Source organism: Pan troglodytes, chromosome 11 (assembly GCF_028858775.2).
Source record: "Pan troglodytes isolate AG18354 chromosome 11, NHGRI_mPanTro3-v2.0_pri, whole genome shotgun sequence".
Lineage (NCBI taxonomy): Eukaryota > Metazoa > Chordata > Mammalia > Primates > Hominidae > Pan > Pan troglodytes.
The window spans coordinates 25851904-25877827 of NC_072409.2; the positions used below are offsets into that span (position 1 = coordinate 25851904).

At 36.4% G+C, this 25924-nt stretch overlaps 1 protein-coding gene across 4 annotated transcripts in view; it reads right to left on the reverse strand.

The window, feature by feature from the left end:
- The window catches only part of KIAA1958, a 174988-nt gene that overhangs the window by 34475 nt on the left and 114589 nt on the right, over window positions 1-25924 (reverse strand). Inside the window, exon 3 of one of the 4 annotated variants that reach the window (XM_003312215.6) lies at window positions 12917-13000. The exons of 2 other annotated variants lie outside the window; for them this stretch is intronic. In XM_003312215.6, the coding sequence (XP_003312263.1) occupies window positions 12917-13000 (84 nt within the window). Of the gene's footprint in view, window positions 1-11805; window positions 13001-25924 lie in introns of those variants that run through there. One more of the 4 variants, XM_054658953.2, reaches the window with a different exon arrangement.

Here is a 25924-nt window from a genome sequence, read left to right on the forward strand (position 1 = left end):
AAAATACGGTCATTGTTTCTATTTGGAATATTCAACTGTGAGTAAAGACTGGTGGACTATTCAGCCATGAAAGAAAAACATTTGCATTTCTGCAAAGTAATTTTGTATGAGAGATGTTGTATTTTCAGATGTTTTAACATGTTTTTTCATTATTAAATGATTTTAGTGACACAAAAAATGTGTCTGAAGTTAACCAACTTAATAATTTTGGAGAACCATTCCTATTCGGCTCAAAGAACACTGTAATATGTGCTAAAGGTAATAAATGGTACATGGAGAATTATATCTGACTAAAATGATTCTCTTAAAAATAAGTTAATTTTAGAACATGGTATCTCCTTAGCTTGGTATAATTTAAAAATTTTTTAAATTATTTTTTAAAATAGAAAGTCTCCCTTTGTTGTCCAGGCTGGTCTCAAAACTCCCAGCTTCAAGCGATCCTCCTGCCTTGGCCTTCCAAAGTGCTGGAATTACAGGCATTTGCCACTGTGCCCGGCTGCAGCTTAGTATAATTTTGCATCTATTTAAGAAGTGTCTGACAAGGGGATTACTGGAGGTAAAGAAAAATGGCCAACAGAGCTCCACACAAAAACAAGTGAGTTAATTGTTTGCAGCAGGGCTTTCTTTTCTATTAACAGGATTTTCAGGCTTGGGGCTCCAGGAAGCCTACGATTAATTCAACTGTAGATCCTTTACTAAAGGATTGTTGCTATCCTATGATCTATGTTGGCACAGTCACATGCGCAATGCTTCCCCTTCCAGGGCTTCCCCCCAACTTTAGTGGTGAGAAACACCGCACATGGGCTGCTTGGCTCATCTGCATTGACTGTATATCCTGAGGCCAGTGCACAATGTCCAGGTCAACAACATGTTTTTCAAAATGTGGTTTAACTTGTTTGTTGTAGCTACAAAAATCAGCCAACTTTGCAGAAGACAATTCATTAAATGAATGAAGACTGGTCATCATGCCCAAATACAGACAAAACACTGTGACTCAAGCATGCTCTCATTATAGAGACACTGTTGACACTCATTAGCTGACTTTATTGGATTGCTTTTCTTATTTCCATAAGTTTTAGGCTGTACCAACAAACATCAAAAACAATAGAAAATTACACTACATCAGAGGCAAACATTATACACACAATGGAATAAACTAGACACAAAACTAGATTTTTATTTAGAGCACAAGTACACAGACAAATATGAAGCAAAAACAGTGAGTCGACAAAGATGAGAACATCTTAGTGTAAAAAATCAGTGAGCAGCAAAATAAAGATGAAACTGAGAGTACTCTTAACAAAAAATTCTGTTATTACAAATATTGACAGGCAGATTATCTGACCAAAAGCATCAGTCACATATTTGACACAGTAACAGTAATTTCCCTCTGTTGCAATTCACCTTTCTCCTCTTTCACAAACTGTAACTGTAGCAGCTTTTAAAAAGTGTAAAATATGATTTGAGTGAAACAGGCACACGTGCTTTTTTCATGTTAATCAGTTAAAAGCCAAGTGGCCAGAAAAAATATATAAAAATAACTATCTATCAAATTTGGGGAAAAGTAAATGCATCCTCAAAGAACACTACTATATTTTTTCAAATAGCAGAGTTCATCTGTTGAAACAATTTTCTCTAAGTATTAATTGTGGTTATTGTATTTCCAAGCAGATGCCTGGCCTTAAATTATAGTGACTAAATTGATAAATCCTTTTATTCCCAATTAAATTCCAAGGGATAGAGTAAAAGTGAAAGAAAGCTTAAACACAGTCTTAAGATTTATAAGAAGGATGGAAGACCTTGTTGAATACAGCATTCATTCTATTAAACCATGAAAGTTCTTCATTTTAATAGATAAGTCATACATAGTCAATCTGTTGAATCTAAAACACTTTCAATCATCTTCCCACCAGGTTTCAGGCCTACGGGGTTAGAGTTACATTTTCAGGCTACAACATAAAAGGTACAAACTATTACTGACCATGGCGTTAACCTAGCAAATCTACTTCTAACTTTGGCAGTGAAAACATTTAAAATTGTGGGAGAAATTGCAAACTCTATAAATTAGAAACCTAATAAATATATATATATTTTTTTGATTTAAAAACTGCCCAAGGCAAAAAGTCCTCAGGACAGAAATACAAAATGTACGTAAGACCCAAAGGTGGGAAATAAATCCAAGAGCAGGACTCAAATAAATGTGCCCACTGCTAAATTGTTAATCATCAGGATATATCATGCCATAATCTTTGGTGTCCAAAATATAAAAGGAATTATTGGTACAAAGGCTCTGCCTGAAAACCTCTGATGTAGGAATCAAGAAATAATTTTGTGTGACTCTGGAGGCCAATGGACAGAGGTAGAACTTCTTTAGACCACACATAATTAAATTTATTTTTATTGCTTTATCACCTCACGGAGGGGCAAATGTCTACAGCATATTCTAGAGAAGAGGCTCACAGTTAAAATCTGCCTTTGTTTTCCTTTAAGCAAAGAGGTGGTGGGGACCTTGACGAATTAGTTTTGATAGTCTTAGAATTAAATCAGTAATTTCATCAGCAATGTGTCCAAATACAGCATTGGCTGTTGCTGCATATGTGACAGTCACACAAAAAGTTTCTATAAAGTTCAGGAGATTACCCCTTTATTAAAAGAATCTTGTAATTACAAGCCCATTGAACTGACAGAAGGAAACCCTGCACCAAGTGTGGAGATCTGGCATGTTGGTGTAAAAAGGCTCTTCAGGAAGCAGCCTTCTTTTCTTACCACTTTATGACAGCTTCCCTCCACTCATTTTAAGAGTATAAATAAAAGTATAGTGGTATTCCCCCCATATTAAATTTTAACAATGTGTAGTAGAGTCAATATGTTGAAACGATTTTCTCTTTACTTTCAGTTTGTTTGGAATTGCTGAGGCAAGATGGAAACACCAGGTACCAAACTAGACAGGTGGGCATGAAAAAATCCTGATGGCCATAAGGCAACCAAGTATGTTAAGTAAGTCTGTGTACATGCTGAATGTAAAAGTTAACAAGTGGGAACTGTGAGGTTTCAATGGTTCTTAATAAAGGAAATAAAATTACTGAATATTCTTTTTTCCTTTTTTTGGGGGGTTGGAGCCTCGCTCCCTCACCCAGGCTGGAGTGCAGTAGTGTGATCTCAGATCACTACAACCTCCACCTCCCGGGCTCAAGCGATGCTCCTGCCTCAGCCTCCCAAGTAGCTGGGATTACAGGTGTGAGCCACCACACCCAGCTAATTTTTGTATTTTTAGTAGAGACTGGGCTTCGTCATGTTGGCCAGGCTGGCCTCGAACTCCTGATCTCAGGTGATCCGCCCGCCTCAGTCTCCCAAAGTGCTGGGAACGCAGGTGTGAGTCACCACCTCCAGCCTGAATATTCTTATTAAATGAAATTCAAACAATAAGCCATGATAGCCAACAAAAATAATGTATGCACCTCATAGTCCTCTGCTATTACACTGTTCAGCCTAAAAATATCCAGATCAAGGGAAATTCTACTGCTAGTCATTTGATTGGATTTTTCTGTAAGATACTCAAACATCAAAAGAAAAAAATATTTAAAATTCTAGAGGAGAGAGTATTAGAAAAGTTCAGAATTCTTGCTTTCTTTCTCTTTTTGCAAATGTTTTTTTGCTTTCAAAGAGCTCGGAAAGTGTCGAAGAAAAGCTGACCTGGCCTGGAATTATAAACATGACACAAGATTTTCAAGTTTGGCACCACTTTGACAACTACAACATCTCCTTCTGTAGAGGCCACTAAGTGCTGGCTCAAAATATTAAACAATGAAGTACACAGTTACTTAAGTCACACATAGAAATGTTGACTGGCACAGCCTTTTAACACAGTTTTTCAGTTTAACTACAATAAGTGATAGCAGCAGTGGTTAACAATTCCACATCAACACCACAAACACACATATGAAAGAGCACCTGTAACAACATGCAAAATCTCAACATCACTGAATATTACACAATGCATAGAAATCGTAATGATTTTTGGCAAGGTGTTTTTTTTTTTGTAACAAATGCTTTATAAAACAAAAGTTATTTCGTTATAAATGCTGTTTAAAAAGTTGTAACAATCTAATGGGTTATAGATATAAAAGTTCAGTTAGATAAAGTTAATCTGAGTGGGTTAATACTAAACATGGACCTCCTACTTCATCCAATATAAATAAACAATTATAAATTAATTTCTAGTGGAAGTACACTAAGGGATTTATAAAAGAATTACAGAAAATAAATGGACATAAAAATCACTAAAACACAGTATACACAATTACTGTTAGGAATCTATATTGCTGATATCTTCCTAATTCTACTTATCACAAACAAACAATGCCAAAGCATTTTCAAAGCTCTTATTGAAATCAATGTATAAATGGTAAAAATGCTGTCTAATTCCAGTGTAATATCAAGACAAACATTAGAAGTCTAACATAATTCAACATTACAAAAAAAAGAGAAATCACACTCTACCTTTTTAAAAAACATCTAAAATTTGAACTTTTTCAACTATGATCTGGTAAATATGATTTGTAAAATAAAAATTTGTGAAACGTTTAAATATTTATGCTTGAGTTCCTTTTCAGAAGAGTAAGCAAGATGATAAATACAAATAATTTGCATTTAAGTAAGTTTGAATTTCTACATCTACTTACTGTAGGCCTCTTTCCTTAGTTACCATTTTTCCCCTTTACTATCTCTAAATAAATTTACTTCAGAAACTTCCTAATTATGTTGATAGAAATTTGATCCTTTTGACTGAGGATATGTCCCAAAACTTTAAATACGATTTGTAAAACTTGCCAGACTAAAAAATACTGTGGGTTGCATTCAGAACCAGTAGTATAGATGCTATGTAGCTCGATATCCAAGTGAATATCAAATTAAACAAAAATGTATTTTTGTTCATAATCTATAACTAGAATTGATATTCTTGAAGACTGTAGTTTCCCCTCCATAACTGAAAACTAAATATAAATTGGGTAGGCTGAGAGATGTTTGTTAGAATCAAAGAACAATTACATTTACAGATTTTCCTATCAAACTCCAAAAAGAAAAGTTGCTAAAACTAAGATGTAACACAACACAATGAAAAGTGAAATGTCACATTCAAAAACAGCCTATTGGAACTTGGCAGCTTGAATCTACTCCTAAGAGAAATTTGTGGGTTTTAAAAACAATTAAAATTTGGAAAACAAGAAGTAGAAATATAGGGTTGTTTTTCCTCTCTAAACTCTACCTGTGGACAGGAAGTCAGGGTGCCTGCCTCTAGTCCCGGCTTTAACCCTGACAAGGGAAAGCTCACACCCTAACAGGGTGTGAGCACCTGGGCATTCACCTCCTTTCTCTGGGGCTATTGCCTCTTTTGTTAAAGGGTGGATGAGGACAGAGCAGTGGCTCATGCCTGTAATTCTAGCACTTTGGGAGGCTGAGGTGGGGGGATCACTTGAGTCCAGGAGTTTGAGACCAGCCTGGGCAACACAGTGAGATCCCATGTCTACAAAAAATTTTTAAAAATTAGTCAGGCAGGATGGTATGAACCGGGAGTCCCAGCTACTTGGGAGGTTGAGTTGGGAGGATTGCTTGAGCCCAGGAGTTCAAGGCTGCAGTGCCACTGCAGTGAGTCTTGATTGTGCCACTGCACTCCAGCCTGGACAACAGAGCGAGACCCTGTCTCGAAAAACAAATAAGTACATTAAAAGGTAGATTAAATGTTTCCAATTTTATTTTCCAGCTAGCACACCCGAAGGATGCATTCCAGAGGGAACAGCAGCTCAGTCAGTCTAGTGAGTCTCAAAGAAGGAGGGGAGGGGGTAGGAAACATGAGACCTCTGGGGAATTTGTTTGAGGTTGTGTTCTCTTGGCTATTTCTATCTCCTTGCGTTCCCCACTCCCCACCTACATGAGGACGTGGTGACTCCTACTCTTCACAGCATTGAAAATCACTGGGCTAGATGATCTCTTGGGTCCTTTCCAGATCTAGCCTCTATGACTAATAATACAACAAAGACAATGGTTTACATTAACACTCAGACCTAATTAATATTCTAATCAAACTGGGACTCTGACCTAATTAATACTCTGGTTCTAATTCACAAAAGTCATTGTTTACATAAGAACTCAACGTAAGTGTATTAAAATGCCATTAAAAAATTTTTTTCAAGCTTTTGCTCAGCTTTGGCAGGCCCAACTGGTCAATTTACAAACAGGCTGGACCATGAGGAATTTTAAATGTCTTCCTTTTCTGTTTAGAAAAGTAAAATTAGAGTTCTTGGTACTCCATCAATATCATCTCTTCTTTTCTGTTGTTATATCACTAGAAATACACCAACTCCCAACAGGATGATATCTGCAATGTATTTCTTTATTCCAGTTCTATTTGATGGCAAGGATCTCTAAAATTATCCTAGCTTCATCACTTTGCTTTATGAAAGGCTATGCACTCAATATCATGTTAACCAGATCCAAGTGGGAAGGGAAAGCAATGTTTGAATACCATGCATTAAACAACGATTGAGGATGCCCTTGCCAATGTGCATTTCTTAACTGATCACTGCCTATCTGTACCATATTGTATGGTAGATGTACAGAGACATATCTTGTATAATAGAATTCTATTTGGGAAACATTTATTAAGCTGATAGAGAACTTGCTAATTCTTTCAGTACTTGTAACTATTTTTTAATGAACGCTTTAAAAGATATCTTGCTCCAAGAAATTATACATTCCCCTTGACTTTCCTCCCTAGGCTTAGGTATCTATTTCTTCTATCATATGGGAGAGAGTTTTTATTTACAGGTGCTTAGTATTACAGCTTTATTTTGGCTAGAGAAATAAGGATCAAAATATACCTTTCCTATAGATAAAGAAAATCAGTCAGAAGAGGGCTGATTAAGATCAGAAGTGTCTGTCTCACATTAAACTGCAGATAGTCGAACCAGAAAAAATCTGAATAGGTTCACAGTCTACCTCTAATTCATATTTAGTATCTGGTCAATGGCAATCGATACTGGCTTATAGGCAGTCCCTCTGCCTAGACCCTCCCACTTCCCTGCCTGAATTATAAAGGACTCTCTTGAAATTGGGGTTTTGGCTTTAATTCGGGTAAAAATAAATTATACACATATCCACACTTGCCTCCATGACAAAGTTAGGTGTTTTTTAGAGTGACACAAACTTCTGCTCTCTGCTGGTAACCAGGGATAAACAAACTGCTTAATATCTCATCTCAAAATACTACAGTAATGGCGCCTAAATAATGTTGTGCTAACATTGATCTCAATCAATGAGTTGAATTAATTTGATGATTTTAGTACACCTGGGATTTCATTTATAATTTATAACTTCAGAGGGTCTACAGAAGCACAGCAAGTCACTTCTTGAACAAGTAGCTACAGCAGAAAAAGAGAGTGCTTAATGGGATCTGGATCTAATTTCAGATACGGATGCTCTTACATATTAACTGTGACATGGGCAAGCCATTTGACTTTTCTGGATTTCCTCAATTATAAAAGGGAAATAATAATACTTACCTAATGGGACTATTGTGAGAATTAAGTGAAACAACTTATAAAGCACTCAGTACAATGGCACATTGTCAGTGCTCAAGAGGTGATAGTCATTGATGACAGATCTGTACACTCTGATGCATATGTGCACCTACATGAACACAGTGGATGGTACAGAAATGCCTTCACTTTATTGATTTTAAAACAAGCTCTAAGAAAGATTCTCCAGAAAATACTCAAAGCAGAATTATGTATTCCGCAGCAGACCAACATATTCAATGAATAAATAATGGATAAATTGCATGGGTACAAAGTTTGGAAAACTATGCAAAATAGTATTAGCACAGAGTTTTTTGCTGGGCTCTCAAAAATGAACTAACTTTTATTACAATGTCTTTTATAAATTCTTTGAGAGCAGGGACTATTTCATGTGTCTTTATACCCCTCCAAGTTTGGCCCCTAGCTGTTCAATAAATACTGTTGATGTGACTACAAATTCTCATCTCAATAAAGTCATTGATTTCATGGCATCTGGAAGCTAAGCTATATGATTTAGTCAAGTAAATGCTATGAAAGTTTCAGCTAATAATCATCTAACTGAAAAACCAAAGAGATCAAATGTATGCCAGAAGATTTTCAGACTACTCTTTTGTAGAACAGGCAGTGATTTAACATAGGGAAAATTTAACCATAGGGAAAAATAATTATAAATATCCTAAATTGCTGATATATATTTATAAGTCATATTCAGACCAGCCCTAATAACCATGATATCAAATGGAATCTAGAATAAGCTGTCTTGAATAAATATCCTGTCTCTTAACTTTTTCAAACATTACAGTTTTTTAAAAAATAGCTAGCATCTATGGTTTTCAAGAGTCACTCACATGAATATGGTAGAAAGACCAAATTATGCAGCTATGTCATCCAAATGCTGACAGTGTTCAGTGTTTTTGTTGTAGACAGTGCAAAACTTTCAGTCATGTGAGGAACACTGGAGGGTTTCTTACATGACATTACATTGATCTTAAAGTGTAAGCACTGCAAATATGGCTTTATTTGAGCCACAGGATTGCCTGAAAAGGCAGCGCATTCAGTTGTAGTGAACATCTCCTGGACTGTTGATTTTTTGCTAAAGTATATATGCAATTTTGACATCTGCCTCTGCCACAGCATGAACATGATTTTTTCTTAAGTTAATATTCCAAATAATAAAAATGGCATCTGGCAGTGCTATCTTCTCAGTATCATTTAGATAAAAATAAAATTTAGAGGTAGTTGTAGATTTTTCATAATGTAAGTAACTCCAAGAGATAACGCCAGCACTTTGGGAGGCCAAGGCAGGAGGATCTCTTGAGGCGAGGAGTTCGAGACCAGCCTGGGCAACACAGTGAGACCCCATCTCTACAAAAAATTAGCCAAGTGTGATGGTGTGCACTTGTAGTTCCAGCTATTTGGGAGGCTGAGGTGGGAGGATCTCTTGAGCCCTGGAGTTTGAGGTTGACAGTGAGCTATGACTGCACCTCTGCACTCCAGCCTGGGCGACAGAGCAAGACGCTGTCTCTGTTCAAACAAACAAACAAACAAACAAAGACTGATACTGTAATTTGGCTAGGCTTCTACCAAGCCATTATTCAGAAAACAGTTTTCTGAAACTAAAAGTCACAATATTCCTATTTGGTTTGAGTTATCACAGAAAAATATAAATAAATAAAAATAATTCACATTCTCAATTTAATTGTGTTTTTCTAAATGAAGATGCAATATGATTAAGCAGGACAAAGATTTTCATTTTAGTACCTTAATAAACACAGACAGGGAACTGACATTTTCTAGTTCTGCTTTCACAGTGCATACTGACTACTCTTCTTCCTTAAGACAAACTTACTGTGCTGTCAGAAACATATCAAAAATTTAGAAACTACATCAATTAAAAATTAAATGCACCATAACATTTTAAGTGTTTTACAGAAACCTTTTTTTAAACATTAGAGTTCAAGAGTTCCCTTAAAGTAGGCTGTCTGATGCCGTAAGGACTAACTATAGAATAAGGCGAACAGGAAGGTTTTGTAAAGAGAACTGGGAGAAAGAGGCTCTGTGGCTCCAAATGTATGGGTGTGGGAGAGGACTAGAGGACATGTTGCCACCATGGAAGATCACTCAGCATTCCTTTTGATCAGACATCCTTCAGAGATGTTAAGACACTGTGTCCCCAGCTCTGGATCAAACCACTGGAAATTAATGATGAGCTGGTACTGAGAAACTTAAATAGAAAAAAACTCTGGAGTGAAATGACAGACTACCATTTCTTTAGCTATGACCTAATTGACTTATCTTGACCTGACCATAAAATAAAGATAACTCACCTTTTCAAAGTTGCTGAAAATATTAATATATATAGAAATAAATATGTAAGTACTGCAATATGTCTGAAGAAATCTTTGCCAAAATGTTAACAGTAGTTATCTTTGGCTAGAAGACTTATGAGTACGTATTTTGTTTTCTTTATCCTTATCTGTGTTTTCCTATTTTTTTTTTTTTTTTTTTTTACGATTAGTAACTATGACTTACATATGTGATCCATGTAAGTCACTTAGCACAGTGCTGGCATGCATGCTGGCTCAAAAATGGCAGCTCTCATCACTATCAATACAAAAACATAAAGCAAGACCTTCTCTGCCCTTTCTTCTTGTTTCTGGATGTATAAATGAATACTTCTCTATGGAGGAAAAGTCATGAACATGAGGTTAACTCCACGACACAAAGTCCACGGCTGACTTCCCACTCCTTAGCCAGATGAAAGGTCACAGCTTAGAGGAACGGGTCTTTATGTGCTTATGACTTGGTGTTGGAAGGAGTTCCCTGACCATGGGAGAGCTCAGCTCTGTGATGATTTAGCAAAGCAATTCAGAATGAAATCTGTCCTGGTTATACACTAAATTAATGTACAAAATACCACCTACCTTTCTAGCTAATGTGAATTATGAGGTTGCCTTGAAGAACAAATATTTCCCAATAGAATTCACGGGTCCAACAAAACAATCAAGATTTGGAGTTTCTGTGTGTTGCTGATTATACAGAATAGGAACCTAGCTCAGCTTTATTGTGGCTCTAAAGTCTAAATTTATTTTATTTTTGAAATATCTTAACTAATAATTCACCACAGGCATCAAGACTTGAAAACAAAGACCCTGGAAAAACTGCCACAAATGTTTAACCAAAATTATTATAATAATTGCAGGATATCACAGATAAACGCATTTATATTTACTATAGAAAAATCTCGCACATTTTCAAGAATGCTTTGAATTCAGCAAAATCTGGTAACAAAATATTGTTACCTAAAATGAGTGCCAATATTCCTTGGATCTCAATCACAGAGTCGAATACACACCCTTGCCTCAGGAGAAAAGAGACTGTTTAATGCTTCTAAGTAAATAATTCGGGGAATATGAACTTTGAAGAGGATGAGTTTTTTTGTTGTCTCGACTACTGCTTCTAGATTTTTAGTAAGACTTTCCACCTTTTACCTTCTTTATAGGCAATCTAATGCTTGGCAACATTTTCAAAGCTTTGGTAGCTTTAAATTTCCTGTCAAACTTCATTTATACCCATTTCTTAGGGACAAAAAAAGAAACATTCTTTCCAGGTTCAAGCACAATAGTTAAAATGAGCTATGTAACAGTCTTTTTAGCCACAATATTAGACTTTGCGTATTATTTTAAAATCATGTATCTCCCAAAAAGAATGGCACCTTTATTCCCTCCTTCTACCCTTTCCCCCCAAAAAGAAAAGATGTTAGCTAAACATCTAGATTTTCGTACATTGTAAAAAATGAGGCACAGGAGCTAAAACTCTAAGTTAAAAAAAGAGAAGATGTAAATAATTTGATGTTGAGCTTATACACTTTCATATTGTGGATCTAGCTGAATACAGTTTTGCGTCAGCAGTAAAGTTAATGTCACCTCTTGATTAATATAGAATTTTAAAAATTAAAAAAATAAAGCCATTTATTAAGGAGACAAAAAATGGGAGTTGGGGTGGGAAGGAAAAGCAGGAGTTGAGGACGCAAGCATGTAAGTCTAGGATGACTCTCAATTTCCTTTTTGACAGTTTTTAAAAAACGGAATTTCCTCTCTACTTTGTGTTGCCTGAGAACCACGTATGGTTTTGTAAAGTCTGTAACAGTAATTACATTTGATCACCCACAAGTACATTTGTCTTAAGCCTATAAATACTATGTTAGTAATACTAAATTATCTCCATTGGCTTATTTGTAAAAAGAAAAATATATTATATATTTATATTTTTATAAAGTGAATTAACACTGAGGGCACAGGAAGGGGAATGAGAAGCGGTGTATAATCACAGTTTCTCCGGACACAGTAACCAAACTGGAGTCTTGCTCAAGCCACCTGGTCAAGTGGTGTCTGAGGAAGAGTCATAGGAGGCGGAGACGATGAAATTGCCATTGTTGGAGTGGCCGGCCACTGACTGGGCAGCCTGCTGGCTCAGATTGTTACAGATCAGCACGAGCTGGTTGCTCTGGGCCTCAGACAAGGTGCTGCAGCTCTGATACACACTGAAGTTGGTTTTCCTGCCAGGGATGTTGCCCTTCTCACACATGGTCTTCACCATCTTGGCCAGCTTGTTCTTGCCAAGGGCCTGGCAGTTGTACCAATGCAGAGCCGCCAGGTTCACAACTGGCTTGATGGATAAGTAGAAAGGGGCATCCTCGTAGCGCATGGCGGGAGGCCGCCGCTGGGCATACTCCTTATAGTCCTGGACAGGGCAGGTCTGTGGGGCGTGCTGGGTGGCATACACACGGGAGTCTGTCCCCCCTCTCTTGGTTTTGGCATTCAAGTCTCCAGTGTCCTGACCCATCCACTCCAAGTACTCTAGACCCGTCTCTGTTACCCGGAGCCGGATATCACCCCATTTTAAGGTAGATCCATGGAAGCCTGTGCAATGCCCAAAAGCTTTTGTGTTGTTGAGCCAGACTAGGTTGAGCAAACCCTCGGGGTTATATCGGCTTAGCAGTCCCCTTTTCCGCAGGATGAGCTCGTCAGCAAAGGTGAGCTTCATGGACTTGTGTGGCTTATTTCCTTTTCCTTTACAGCGGAGTTCAATTTGCTTCTGCTTCAGGGCCTCTTGGGAACGCTTGAATTCCTTATCCCTGGTGATGCTATAGCCATACCTGTGTTCTTTCAGGTACCTTTCGAGCCCACACTGGTAATTGGCCAAGCTGTTGGGTTCGTATTCGGACCCATCCTTCTGCCTGGCATCAACAAAGAAAGAGGCAAGGTAGGCATCCAACTCCTTGCAAGGGATGACATAAATCTCTCTTGTTTCAGAAGGATACTTGGAGATGAGGAACTCACGGAAATTGCGGAGCGCGGTCTGCGTGCTCCGGATGGTTTTCTCGTTCTGCTCCCTGCTGAGCTCAGCTGCTCTTTCATCCTGGTCTGCAACAAATTGGGGGGGGAGGGATAGAGAGGGTGTTGATGAGTTCAGACAATGCACTTTCTACTCTGAAATAAAGTTTCCTTTTATAATGACAAGGGAAAGGAGGAATCAGTTTTACAGAGATCACTGATAAATGTTATTTACATACCTGTCACATTATAATGGCCAACTTCAGTTTCACAAAAGATCTACTAGACAAGCATATGGCCCATTACAAGCAAAACGAGCTTCCTATGTCACGGGCACATAGTTTAGTGCATGAAGGTTTGTCGAAAGAGAGAGATTAGAGACAGCCTTCGTTTTAGGAAAAATGTGGGACAGAAATGTGCTATTTATCCTACTGCAGCGTGCAAGGGCCCCATTAGCGCTGACAAACTCATTCCGAATCACTTCATTTGTGGAAACAGAGGTTGTACTGGTTCCATTTTATTGAATTAAACTAACATATCTGTATTTGTTATTTTAACACATCACTAAAAATCTGTATTTAAAAATGACAACGCAGATCTTTTATGGCAGTTAATTAAATACTTGTTCTACAGCAATTCGGGTAAACACAGTTTATAAGCATTCTGCATGTAATTGCAGGGCATTTGTAATAAGTGATGAATGGAAATATTTGGTATTTTGGAGGGTAATGAGGATAAAACATCATAGCTATAAAGACAGGACAGTTACATTTGAATTAGGCTATTATAGTCAAGATGTAAAAAAGGGGGTATGTCTCCAGGATCCACTGTTTCTTTTTATTACTTTATTATTTGTACTCTGCTACCAAGGACTTGAGGTGCCTCTTTCTGTTTTGGATCATCCAAGATTAAGTAATGCTGCCCTAGAATAGCTGTCTTCACAGATTGCTGTGCTTCAGAATCATCCAGGATGCTTGATCAAAATGCAGATTACCACGTAGCAGGTGTAGGAATCTGTATCTTAACCAGCATCTCTATGTTCATGATGAGGTTTGAGAGAATACATTTTGAGAAACAAAGTTCTAGTGCTTGTGTCCTAGGCAGGAAATCTTACTCTATTTTCACCAATTTTAAAATAATAGTTAAGTTCAATTACATCATTTACATGGTTTCATTTCAGTAAAATGTAATTTAAATTTAGGATCTTAACATTAACAATAAAATATTTTGTCAAAAATCACCACTATTATGTTAGACATGGTCTGGTGAAACTCAAAAGAGAAACCCTAAAGAAGGCATAGAAATAAAAAACAGAAACAGGCTACCCTATTGATTGTTGAGAGGCAAACACAGAGGTTAATTTCAAACAACATAAAATATGTAATTTCTGATTTCTACAGTATAAAGTAAAAGTATTTTGTTTATCTTAATTATGTTATCTAGAAAAAGTTATATTAACTTGTAAGACTGCTTAGTGGAAGTCTTTCTAATTACCACATCCAATGATAAAATTTCTAATAAACTGAATTTTATTTACATACTACTTTTTGTATTACTATACATATATATGAATAGCCATGCTATTTTAAAATGACAATCATAGGGCATTATTGCCAAAATCCACATAACTTTATAAAATGATATAAACTAAAATTCACTAAACTAGTTAGCTATTTTTATAGGCACATTTTTGAGGGATCACATTTCCAAAATTCAAATATACAAAAGTAAGCTTTATGCTCCAATACACTTAACTTTTAGTCATGCTATTTTCTTCCAGTTGAAATTGTTTATCTATTAACAATAAAGGTGTTTATCTTTCCATCAAAAACATGGAAGCCACAGGTTGAATGTAACCATTTGACATGCTGGCTTCCTTGACTGTTTACATGGAAAGCCAAAGGGGCCAGCACATCTGTTTTTCTTGGCTACTTGTTCAAATACCTATCACAGCAGTCTTCTAACTTCAAACAAAGATTTTCTAAGAAATAAACAGTCACAGACAACTTTGGGAGAAAAATTTCCAGGTTTCCAACTTTCACATGGGATCTTTTAAAAACTTTCTTGTCTGAGATGTAAACTGAGTTGTACATGTTGCCATCCCAAACCTACTACGGTACATACTCTGGGGTGTATTGACTTATAAATTTTGTTTGGCTCCTCAAAGTCGAAAGACTTTGACTTTTACCCATTAGCATTTCCTGTCTTTAAATAATTAAACCCATAGCATTTCCTGTCTTATGCATATTTTGACAAAGATGAAATCTACCATTAGAAACAGTGTTTGGGGCCTGAATGGGGTGTTCTGAATTTAGGACATATGAAGGGGTTATATGTTAGTGAGGCTGATTCTTCTAACTAGAACTAGAATATTCTGCAGAACTACCAAAAAGCTCAAGATAAAGTAGCAGCTTAAAATTTTATTAATTTCTTTCAGATGATTCAGTGTGCTTTTTATTCACAAGGTATTTAATATTATCAAATCATATCACGAAATACTGATTCTAGGTAGAGTTGCTCCTCTTTTTTTTTTTGAGACGGAGCCTTACTCTGTCACCCAGGCTGGACTGCAATGGCATGATCTTGGCTCACTGCAACCTCCGCCTTCTGGGTTCAAGCGATTCTCCTGCCTCAGCCTCTCAAGCAGCTGGGATTACAGGCACCCGCCATCATGCCTGGCTAATTTTTGTATTTTTGTAGAGATGCGGTTTCACCATGTTGGCCAGGCTGGTCTTGAACTCCTGACCTCAGGTGATCTGCCCGTCTTGCCTCCCAAAGTGCTGGGATTACAGGCATGAGCCACCATGCCCGGCCTCCTCCTCTTCATTTTTATAAAATATTCACTACTCCTTTTTTACAAAAGTAAATTGATTGAAACATATTGAAAAACCTTTGGGTGTCAATTTAAAAGTAAGTGAGTGGTAAAGACTATTCAAAGTTCTTTTAAGGGATATGTAAGCAAAAAAGTTTAAGTCTGTTGGATTTAATTAAGCAGCATTAGTCAGTCTGCTATTAGTGGAACCGGTGAAGACAACCACGGAAGGGTCCAGAATGCTGGTGTGGATGTTGTCACCTGCCACAGTCCCGAGTGAAGCTCTCCTACTTCTGTGTCTCCTCCACATTTCAGCACCATGCTAACATACACAAAGATGACTGACACATTCACACCTTTTCAAGTCATCTTCAGCCAAGCCTTTCCCTCTTTTCTACTGGGCCTCAATCTTAGTTGACAAACAGCCATTCCATCTGCAGGAAAATAAAACTAAAGACAAATGTCACACTGTCATATCCTTTCCTAATAGCCAGGAATGAGCTACATGAAGAGGTTTGAAAGGGTAAAGACACCATCATTGATTTTACATGAGTAAGGGGGAAAGAAATAGTTTTAAAGTCAAGTAATAGGAATAAGTTTTTTAGTTAATAACAAAATCAAGTAAGACTAGAGAAGACTGACAATAAAATACAAAACTATTACAACTGTCTGCATTTACCTCCAGTTTTAGAAATTTTTCTGACCCATTCCTTTTAAAATCTTTTTAATAGGTGTAACATACATACAATGAAATAGACTAGTCATTAAGTGCATGTGATTAATTTTCACAAATTGAATACACATGTGAATCCAGTGCCCAGATTAAGAAAAAGAATATCACCAGCACCCCAGAAGCCTTTCTCATGTCCTCTTCTTCCAGTCACTCGCTCTCACCAAGAAAACCCGCTCTCCTGACTTGAAACATCATAGTTTTGTTTGGCCTATTATTGTAACACATATGAACGGACTCTTAGAACGTAAATTCTTTTGTGTCTGGCTTCTTTTGCTCAACATTATGGTTTGTGAACTTCATCCATACTGTTGTGTATTTGTAGATAATTTATCCTCATTGCTGCACAACATTCCATTGTGTGAATATATTATAATTTATTTTTCCATTCTACTGGACATTGCATTCTATTAGTTTTCAGTTTTTGGCTATTTCCAATAAAACTGCCATAACATTCTAGTGGGTGCCTTTTGGTGGTCATGTGCATGCATCTCTCTTGGGTATATACGTAGGAGTGGAATTGCTGGGTCACAGGAAATCATGCATTCAGCCATAATACTAAAGACAATTTACCAAAGTGGTCATATCAATTTACTTTCCCCACCATGAGGAAAAGGTGCTCCATTATCTTCAGCAATACTAAATACTGTTAACCTTTCTTATTTTAACCATTCTGGGCATGTAGTGGTACTCCAGTGTGGTTTTAATTTTCATTGGGATATCCTCTTTCATGAAGTGCCCGTTCAAATATTTTGTCCATTTATCTACCGGATTGTCTGCTTTTTTCTTACTGTTTGTAGAAGGTTTTTAACATATTCTAGATATGAATGTTTGTTATATTTATTACAAATATCTTCTCCAATCTGTGGCTTGCCTTTTCATTTTTTAATGGTATTTTAATAAACAAGAATTCCTAATTTTATATGGTCCAATTTATCAATTTATTTCCCTTATGATTCATGCTTTTTGCCGCCTGTTGAAGACATTTTGCTTATTCCAAGGTTATGAAAGATTTTTCCATTTCTTCCAAAAGCTTTACTGTTTCACTTTTCACATTTTGATCTGCCATCCACCTAGAACTGACTTGTGTATTTTTGATCTGCCATTTACCAAAACATCCACCTATATGTTCTGAGATAGAAATTAAGATTTTTTTCAATAAGGATCATGATTCATTTGATTTTAATTAATAAAATTTGAACAGTCAATACAAGCATATAGGACAGTTTCTAAAAGCTACAAATGGGTATAGAGTAAAAGTAAGGCACCTGCTCATCTCAACCCTTTGTTACCAAGTTTCCCTCTTCACAACAACCAATGTTACCAGTTGATTATATATTATTTTCAAGATTTTGTATTTCTTATTCTTTTCCTTTCAAAATGGGGGGGAGGAACATACTATACATCCTATTCTATACTCTGCTTCTTCACTATGTATTAGAGATAGCGCCATATCATTATGTATACAGTTGCCTTAATCTTTCTAATAGCTGCATTCTATCATATATGGATATAACAGAATTTTTCCGGTTTCCTAACTCCCCACGGATAGGCATTTCCATTATTTGCATCCTGTCGCTATTACAAACAACACTGCAATGGGTATCCCTGTAGACAGAACGTTTCCCATGCATGGGCAAGTATATCTATAGAATGAATTCCCAAAAGTGGAACTGCTATATTGCTACTGCCCTGCACATATGTTGAACTAACTTATACTCCCATGATAAGACATAAGAGTGCTGCTTCAATCACACCTTCCCAGATATATTATCAAACCTCTTCATCTTTGCTTACTTAATTGTAATATATATTATGATTTTATTTTACATTTCTTTTAGAAGATTTAATGCTTTTTCAAGTACATACTAGTTATCTGTATTTTCTCATTTTCTGTGAATTTTGTCATCTGTCCATTTTCTTTTTAAAATATTGATTTATAGGAACTCTGGATATATTTAAGAAAATTTATATTCATATTTAGTCTTAATTCATTACAACAAAATTTATTTGAGACAGGGTCTCACTCTGCGACCCAGGCTGGCATGCAGTGATGTGATCACAGCTCACTGCAGCCTTGTCCTCCTGGGTTCAAGCAATCCTCCAACGTAGCTGGGCCTACAAGCACACACCACCACACCTGGCTAATTAAAAAAATACATGTTTTTTTTTTGTTAGAGATGGGGGTCTTACGATGTTGTCCAGGTTGGTCTCAAACCCCTGCACTCAAGCAATTCTTCCGCCTCAGCCTCCCAAAGCATTGGGATTACAGGTGTGAGCCACCCTGCCTAGAAAGTCTTAATTCTTAATATCTACTATTTACATATTATTAATTTAGCCTTATTACATATTATGTATTATAAACATTTTTAATATATATTTAACCCTTTGTCTATAATATATAAATAATATATATTTTTCTTTTTTTAGTTTGTCTTTGTGACTCTATTTTTCCTCACTGTGATGGCATCTTTATCATATGTTAAATTCCTAAATGTGTTTGGGTCTATTCTGAATCTTCAATTCTATTCCATTAACTAGTATCCTTATTAGGGCAAAGTATACTACTATTTAAAATTAGGTATAATAAAAATTTGTCTTAATAATTGACAAGCCTATTCAATCCCCTCCTTACTCTATTATTTCAGAACATTCCAGGATATTTTAAAACTTTTGTATAACAAATAAGCTTTAGAATCAGCTCCTATCATTTAAAAAATCCTGTTGGTATTTGCACTGATAAAATTAAATGTATACTAAGTTTAGGAAAAGCTGACATACTTATGATTGGGAATCTTCCTCTATAAGAATAGATTATTGCCGTATTGTTCATTTTTCATATCTTTTGCATCTCCCAAATAGCTTTTTGATTTTCTCCCCACCCCAATTTTTTTTTTTTTAATCTTAAAGAGTTTTGTTAATTTATTCCTGGGTATTTTCTGTAATGCTATTCTTACTGCAAATGGAAATTTTCCAGTTTATTTTCTAACTGTTAATTGTATATAAGGTTACTAACTGTTGTATATTTGTATTGTACCCAACCAACTTACCCAAGATTTTTAGTTGATAATCTCGGGTTCTGCAAGTATATAATCCAAGCATTCCAAGTATACAATTACATCATTTGCAAAAATAGTAATTTTATCACTTCTTTTCAATGTTTATGCTCCATATAGTGTTTTGTTTTCTAAGTACTTCCAAAATAGGTACCTCTAGAACATGTTAAAAAACAGTGAGAGGTTGTGGCTCATTACTGATATTAATGAGAAAATCTCCCAGCGTTTTACTTTAAAGAACAATGATAACCTTGGGGTTAAATGATACAGATATATTGATATGGATCTATTTAAGACTTATTAAAGAATTTCCTATTCATATTTTAATAAGGCATTTCTTAAAAAATTCATGTTAAATTTTATCAAATGGGTTTTCAGCATCTATGGAGAAGATACAATTTTTCTTTTGCTCTATTAAAAGATTTCCTAATGTAGAAGCATTATTTAATGTCTGTTATGAATCCCACTTGCTTGTGGTATACTCCTTTAATGCTCTGTTGAATTCTGCATGTTAATACTTTATTTAGTATTTCTGCACTGGTATTCATAAGCAAATTTTGTCTATTTTATGTTATTTCTGTTACATATTACCATTATAGTTCTGCTGGCATAAGAAAACGATTTGAAAGTATTAACTATACTTGAAATTCTGGTAGAATTCACGTGTGGAACCATCTAGGTCTGATGCTCTCTGTAGGTGTCCTGGAGGGGTTGTGAGGAGAAGAGGCTTAGCTCTTTGTTAATTTACAGTTTCTAGAAAATCATCTACTTCTTCCAAGCTTTTAAGCTGACTTGCATAGAGTTGTATAAAGTAATGTCTTATGATAATTTCAATTTTTGGGGGGCCCGTCATTACTTCTCATTTTCATTTATTGTCTTCTATATCTGTGCTTCCTCTTCTTAATCTCTCCTCCATACCCCTTTTGGTTATCTACCAGTTTACTTTATTCGTGTTTTCAAAGATTTAGATTTTGGATATTTTTTCATTGGTTCTACTTTTTTCTAATACTCTGTTTTTGTTAACTATCTTTCCTTCTGCTTTAAATCTTTTTTTCCAACCTCTTGAATTGGATGCTTAATTTCTTTTCCTACTTATTTATATTAATAAAATTTTTAAGTATATAAATTTCCTCTGAGTACTGGTTTATCTGCATCTCTAGGTTTTGCTATATAATGCTATTATTGTCATCATTATTTTTATCTAGTTACTCTGCATTATTGATTTCATAATAAAAACTTTTGAATAAAAAAAATTCAGTGTTATAACATTTCCAGGAGGTAGGTTCATTTCATTTCCTAATTTTGTTAAAAATGTCTAATTTTGCTTCATTGTGTTCTGAAACATTATTCCAACTATTTTCTACTTTGGACATTTTACTGAGATTTTTCACCAGTGTTCCAACACAGCAGAAGGTAATGCACTGTGGAAGAATAGGGTATTATACAAGATGTCCATTCTCTCCACTTTTCTTCTCCTTGGCTCAATTTGGTCATTTAATATATGGGTTTTCTGGCCAGGCATGGAGGCTCATGCTTGTAATCCCAGCACTTTGGGAGGCTGAGCGGGGAGGATGGCTTGACCCCAGGAGTTGGAGATCAGCCTGGGCAACACAGTGAGACCTGGTCTCTACCAAAAATTTAAAAATTCGCTGGGTGTGGTGGTGCATGCCTGTAGTCCTAGATACCTGAGAGGTTAAGGTAGGAGAATCCCTTGAGCCTAGGAGGTTGAGACTGCAGTGAGTCATGATCATGCCACTGCACTCCAGCTTGAGTACCAAAGCGAGACCCTATCTCAAAAAACAAAAATTACGTATATATAAAGTTTCCCAATCTCTGTGCATTTTGCACTTGCCTCTGTAATTCAAGTTTCAATTTTCCTTACATCCTTTTCTAGTCACATAACTTCACCTTAAAATTTTTTACAGTAAATTCCTATATTTACTGCAACTTATGCTTATTTATCAAAAATTTATCATGTCCTTTAAACTATACTAGTATTTTATTAGAATTAGCTTTGTTAGTTATCTGATTATAAAGTTACGTCGAATTTGAGTAGTCTGCCCTATAGCTCCGTTGTTTTTTAGAGTGTCAACTGTTTTCGGAAATGCATATATCATTTGATAGCAGTTACCTGCACAGCAGGTAACTTGTGATCTAATCTGAGAGTCTCTACCAAGTTTATAGTTATATTGTGATTTTATGAATACACATGAGATATATGTGAATATATGTCAAGCTCTCTGTTTTCATTGTTGCATCAGGGCTCTTGCTCAGCTCCTCTTTCTGTTGGCCAAATCCTCCTCCTTCTGTTGGCTTCATCTCAGGCAGAAAAACAACAGCCAGAGGCTGAAAAGAGACTATTTCAGTATCTCCTTTTAGGAATAAAGAAACTTTTTCCAGTTTATATTCTACTGTAAATTTTTCTAGTGTTATCACTGTTGTTATAACTTTGCATCATATCATAAATCCTCTCTCTTCTCTTTTTTTGTGAGGAGGAAGGGGCTCTTGCTACATTGCCCAGGCTGGCCTTGAACTCCTGGGCTCAAGCAATCTTCCTGCCTCAGCCTCCTGCGCAGGTGGGACTACAGGTGCATGCCACCCCACCCAGCTTAAATCCTCTTGATCACGGCTCACTGCAACCTCCACCTCCAGGGCTCAAGCAATCCTCCCACCTCAGCCTCCCAAGTAGCTGGGACCACAGGCATGTGACACCACGCCCGATTAACTTTTTGCATTTTTGGTATAGATAACGGTTTTGCCATGTTGCCCAGGCTGGTCTCAAACTCCTGAGCTCAAGTGATCCACCCACCTTGGACTCCCAAAGTGCTGGGATTACAGGTGTGCACCACCACACCCAGCCAAATTCTCTATTTTTATACAGCATATTTTGGTACTCCACTACAAAAAATGTCAGAATTAATATACTATATGATTCCTTTTCTGTCTCCAACTAATCATTTTTCCATTACATTATTTTTCTTGGTCTATGTAATTGTTAGCTTTTAATCATATTATTTAGTTTTTCTAATGTTACCTGTATACCATCAAAGGTTTATAAACACTATTAGTTTAATTATTAGTTTTAAGTAATATCTTTTGAATCTTGTTTTATACTATTTCCCACTTACTACCCTCCCAACTTTTAACAATTAGACATTTCTTCATTGTCATGGTTTAAAATAATTACCATAAATATTTAGAAATAATTTAAAATAATGTTTTTAACCATAATTCCCACATTTTGGTCTCAGTCTTGTAATTAAATGGAGGGAATCAAAACTTACCTCAAGTGTTTTGCCACTCTCCATCTCTCAGCTGGCTAAGTTTGTCCTCTAACAGCTTATTCAAATAGTATTTATGAAAACTGTTTCCTGAGGTCCTAAGTTCTTGAGAATATCTTTACACTTTTATTGCTTTTATAACTGAGCAACAGTTTGATTAGGTTCAAAATTCTCCACTCATACTCATTCTCCCCCAAGCCCGAACATTAGTGGCATTGTTCAGCTGTCTTTTAGAACTCAATGTTGTCTTAGAAAAGCCAATGGTCAGCATTATCTTCCACCTTTACAGGCCTCTGGATTGCCTTTGCCTTTTTTTTTTTTTTTTTTGTCTTGGATATCTAAATGATTATCTTTTTATCTATGAGGGGCAATAACTTTACTAGGAAATGTCTCAGTGCTGATCATTGTACATTAGTCTTTTTTTCTGGTACAGTGTATATCCTTTCAAGCCATAAATTCAAGTATCTCCCCATTGCCTTGTCTCACCGGCAGACCACTTCCCTCAAAGTTGGCAAGTGTATAGGTGTTTCTTTACTCAGCTCTGCCTCCTATGCTACTCTCTGGTGTCAAACAGGGCACAGGGAAGCTCTCACCACCAATCTAAGTTCCCCATTCCAGTTCTTCAAACGGGAACGTTTATTTTACCACTGAGCATGGACCACCTCAGTGGAAAACTGAGGTCTCTCTCTCACTTCCATCTGAAATCTACATTCTCATGCCTTTTTTTTTTCTTTTTTGAGACAGAGTTTTGCTGTGTCGCTCAGGTTGGAGTGCAGTGGCGCTATCCTGGGTTCAAGCGATTCTCTCGCCTCAGCCTCCTGAGTGGCTGGGACTACAGATGTGCACCACCACACCCGGCTAATTTTTGTATTTTTAGTAGAGATGGGGTTTCGCCACGTTGGCCAGGCTGGTCTCGAACCCCTGACCTCAGGTGATCTGCCCACCTCGGACTCCCAAAGTGTTGGGATTACAGGCATGAACCACAGCCCCTGGCACCCATGTCTCTTGATGCCATATTCAAATTCCAGTCTCATCACTGCACTCAGCACCCCTTCTTTATATACTATGGTTCTGGGTTACAGAAGACTTTCAGTTTTATTTAAGAAAATATTTGTGAAATGATTTCCAAGAGAAGTGGCTGAAACATCTTTGTTCTGTGTTCTCAAAGCCAGAATTCTGATCCAGTTCTTAGCATTTGAATGGGATTGCTGTAACTTCTAGTCCCTAACTTGGTGCTTTGGATTTTACAGGGATCCCATAAATGTCTGTTGAAAGCTTTCTAATCACAATGCTTTCTGATCTATAAAGAAAGGTTTTAATCCTGAAGATCTGGGTGTTCATCAGTAACTCAGTGGACAAACTTCATTGAAATTTTCTTTGAATGTACATGGTAAGAAATATAACTTGAACTCTAAATAGCTGTTGTTTTATCTAATGCTGATGATAAAAAATTTTCTCAACACAAAAGAAGATATACTATAAAAATGACTTAATTTTCTGAAGTATGTATATGGTTTAGCAGGTGAACTGAATGAGTCATTGTTACTAATGAGAAATATATGCATTGAGATGGGCAAAATGGTCTCATTAAGGAAGCTGTGATTAATAACACATTTAAAAACTGAACATGGGTAAAATCCCAAAGGCCTAGAAAACTGAATGGCAACTACAAATATGCAAGTACAAATTTTTTTTTCTAAGCAGATAAGGTATTTATTTAACAATTAGAAATGAAATTTTAATGGGCAGGCAGCAGAATGTTTCTTACGGCTCCCATGAACCTATGTACCCAAAAGCCTAATCAACATCTGTACCCAGACCTAAGATGTAACTTAGGATCTGTCCCCAAACTTGCCCATCCACCTACTCAGTGTTTCCACCACCTACCCAGGTGCTGAAGCCTGAAACCTGCACACCATCCTTGATACCTGCTCTCCCCTTCTGCTACACCTAATCAATCAGGTCCTGCTGAGCTACCTCATTCATTCACTCAAGCACACTGACTGAGTAACTGATACATGTCAGGAATTAAGTAGGCTGGGTCTACAGGGATGGATATAAGGGAAACAGTCCTTGCATTTGTGGAATTTACCATCTGGTGGTGGAAAACAGACAAGAATACAAATAAGAAAATCTTGGACAAACTGGCAGAAGTGCTATGAAGAAAAATAATGGGTGTTATCAGAGAGGATAAGTGACACATTTAAGGATGGATATTCTAGGAAGTCTCTCTAAAAATATCTTTTAGTTAAGACCTAAAAATGAGAAGCCAGTCACGCAAAGAGCAGGAGGAGGAGCAGTAGAGGGAACAGCATATGAGAAGTTCCTGCAATGGAAACAAAATTTGAGAAACTGAAAGAGTATCACTGTGCCTGGAGTGAAGTGACTAAGAGCAAGAATGGTATGAGGACAGGTTTTGAAAGCCCACTGGGGCCAGGTCATGCAGGGCCTTGTGTTTTATCCTAAGAAAACTAGTTGGTCAGAAAAGTACATGGTCAGATTTGCATTGCTCTGTTATGATACAAACCTACCCATTTTCTCCCATATTAAGAAAATCTTCAATAAACTCTGCTTTGTGTAAGTAGGAAGGGCAGGGGCTGGGCTGATGTCTAGATGACCTGGTATGAAATATTCTCAGAAAATGAAATGATCCGTAACCTCAATTACCTCACTGGAAGCAGGAGGTCAGAGGCAGAGGGAACAGGAGAACATCCAAGTCAACCACCACTTCACTTTTCCCCAACCCATCCTCAGCCCCAGCAAAAAATCATAGTTTGTAAAAACTGTGGAAGAGAGATTCAAGCTAATCTTATCTAAATATTAAAGAACCAGGAGACAGCAGGTGATTAGACTTACATTGTCCTACATATTTACATGTGTCCATTTCAAACCTCTGTGTTAGGCTGTGACCTCCTCCAGGAGAAAGAAATGCTTAGAGACAGCTTTAGCAAAGTGTTAAAGCAGACAGCTTCTCTCTCTCTCTAAATATATATATAAATTTATATATAATATAAATATATAAAATACATAATGTATTATATAAACATATAAAATATATAATATATAAAAATATGTTATACATAAAATATAAAATATATAAATATATAATATATTAAAAATGTATTATATATAAAA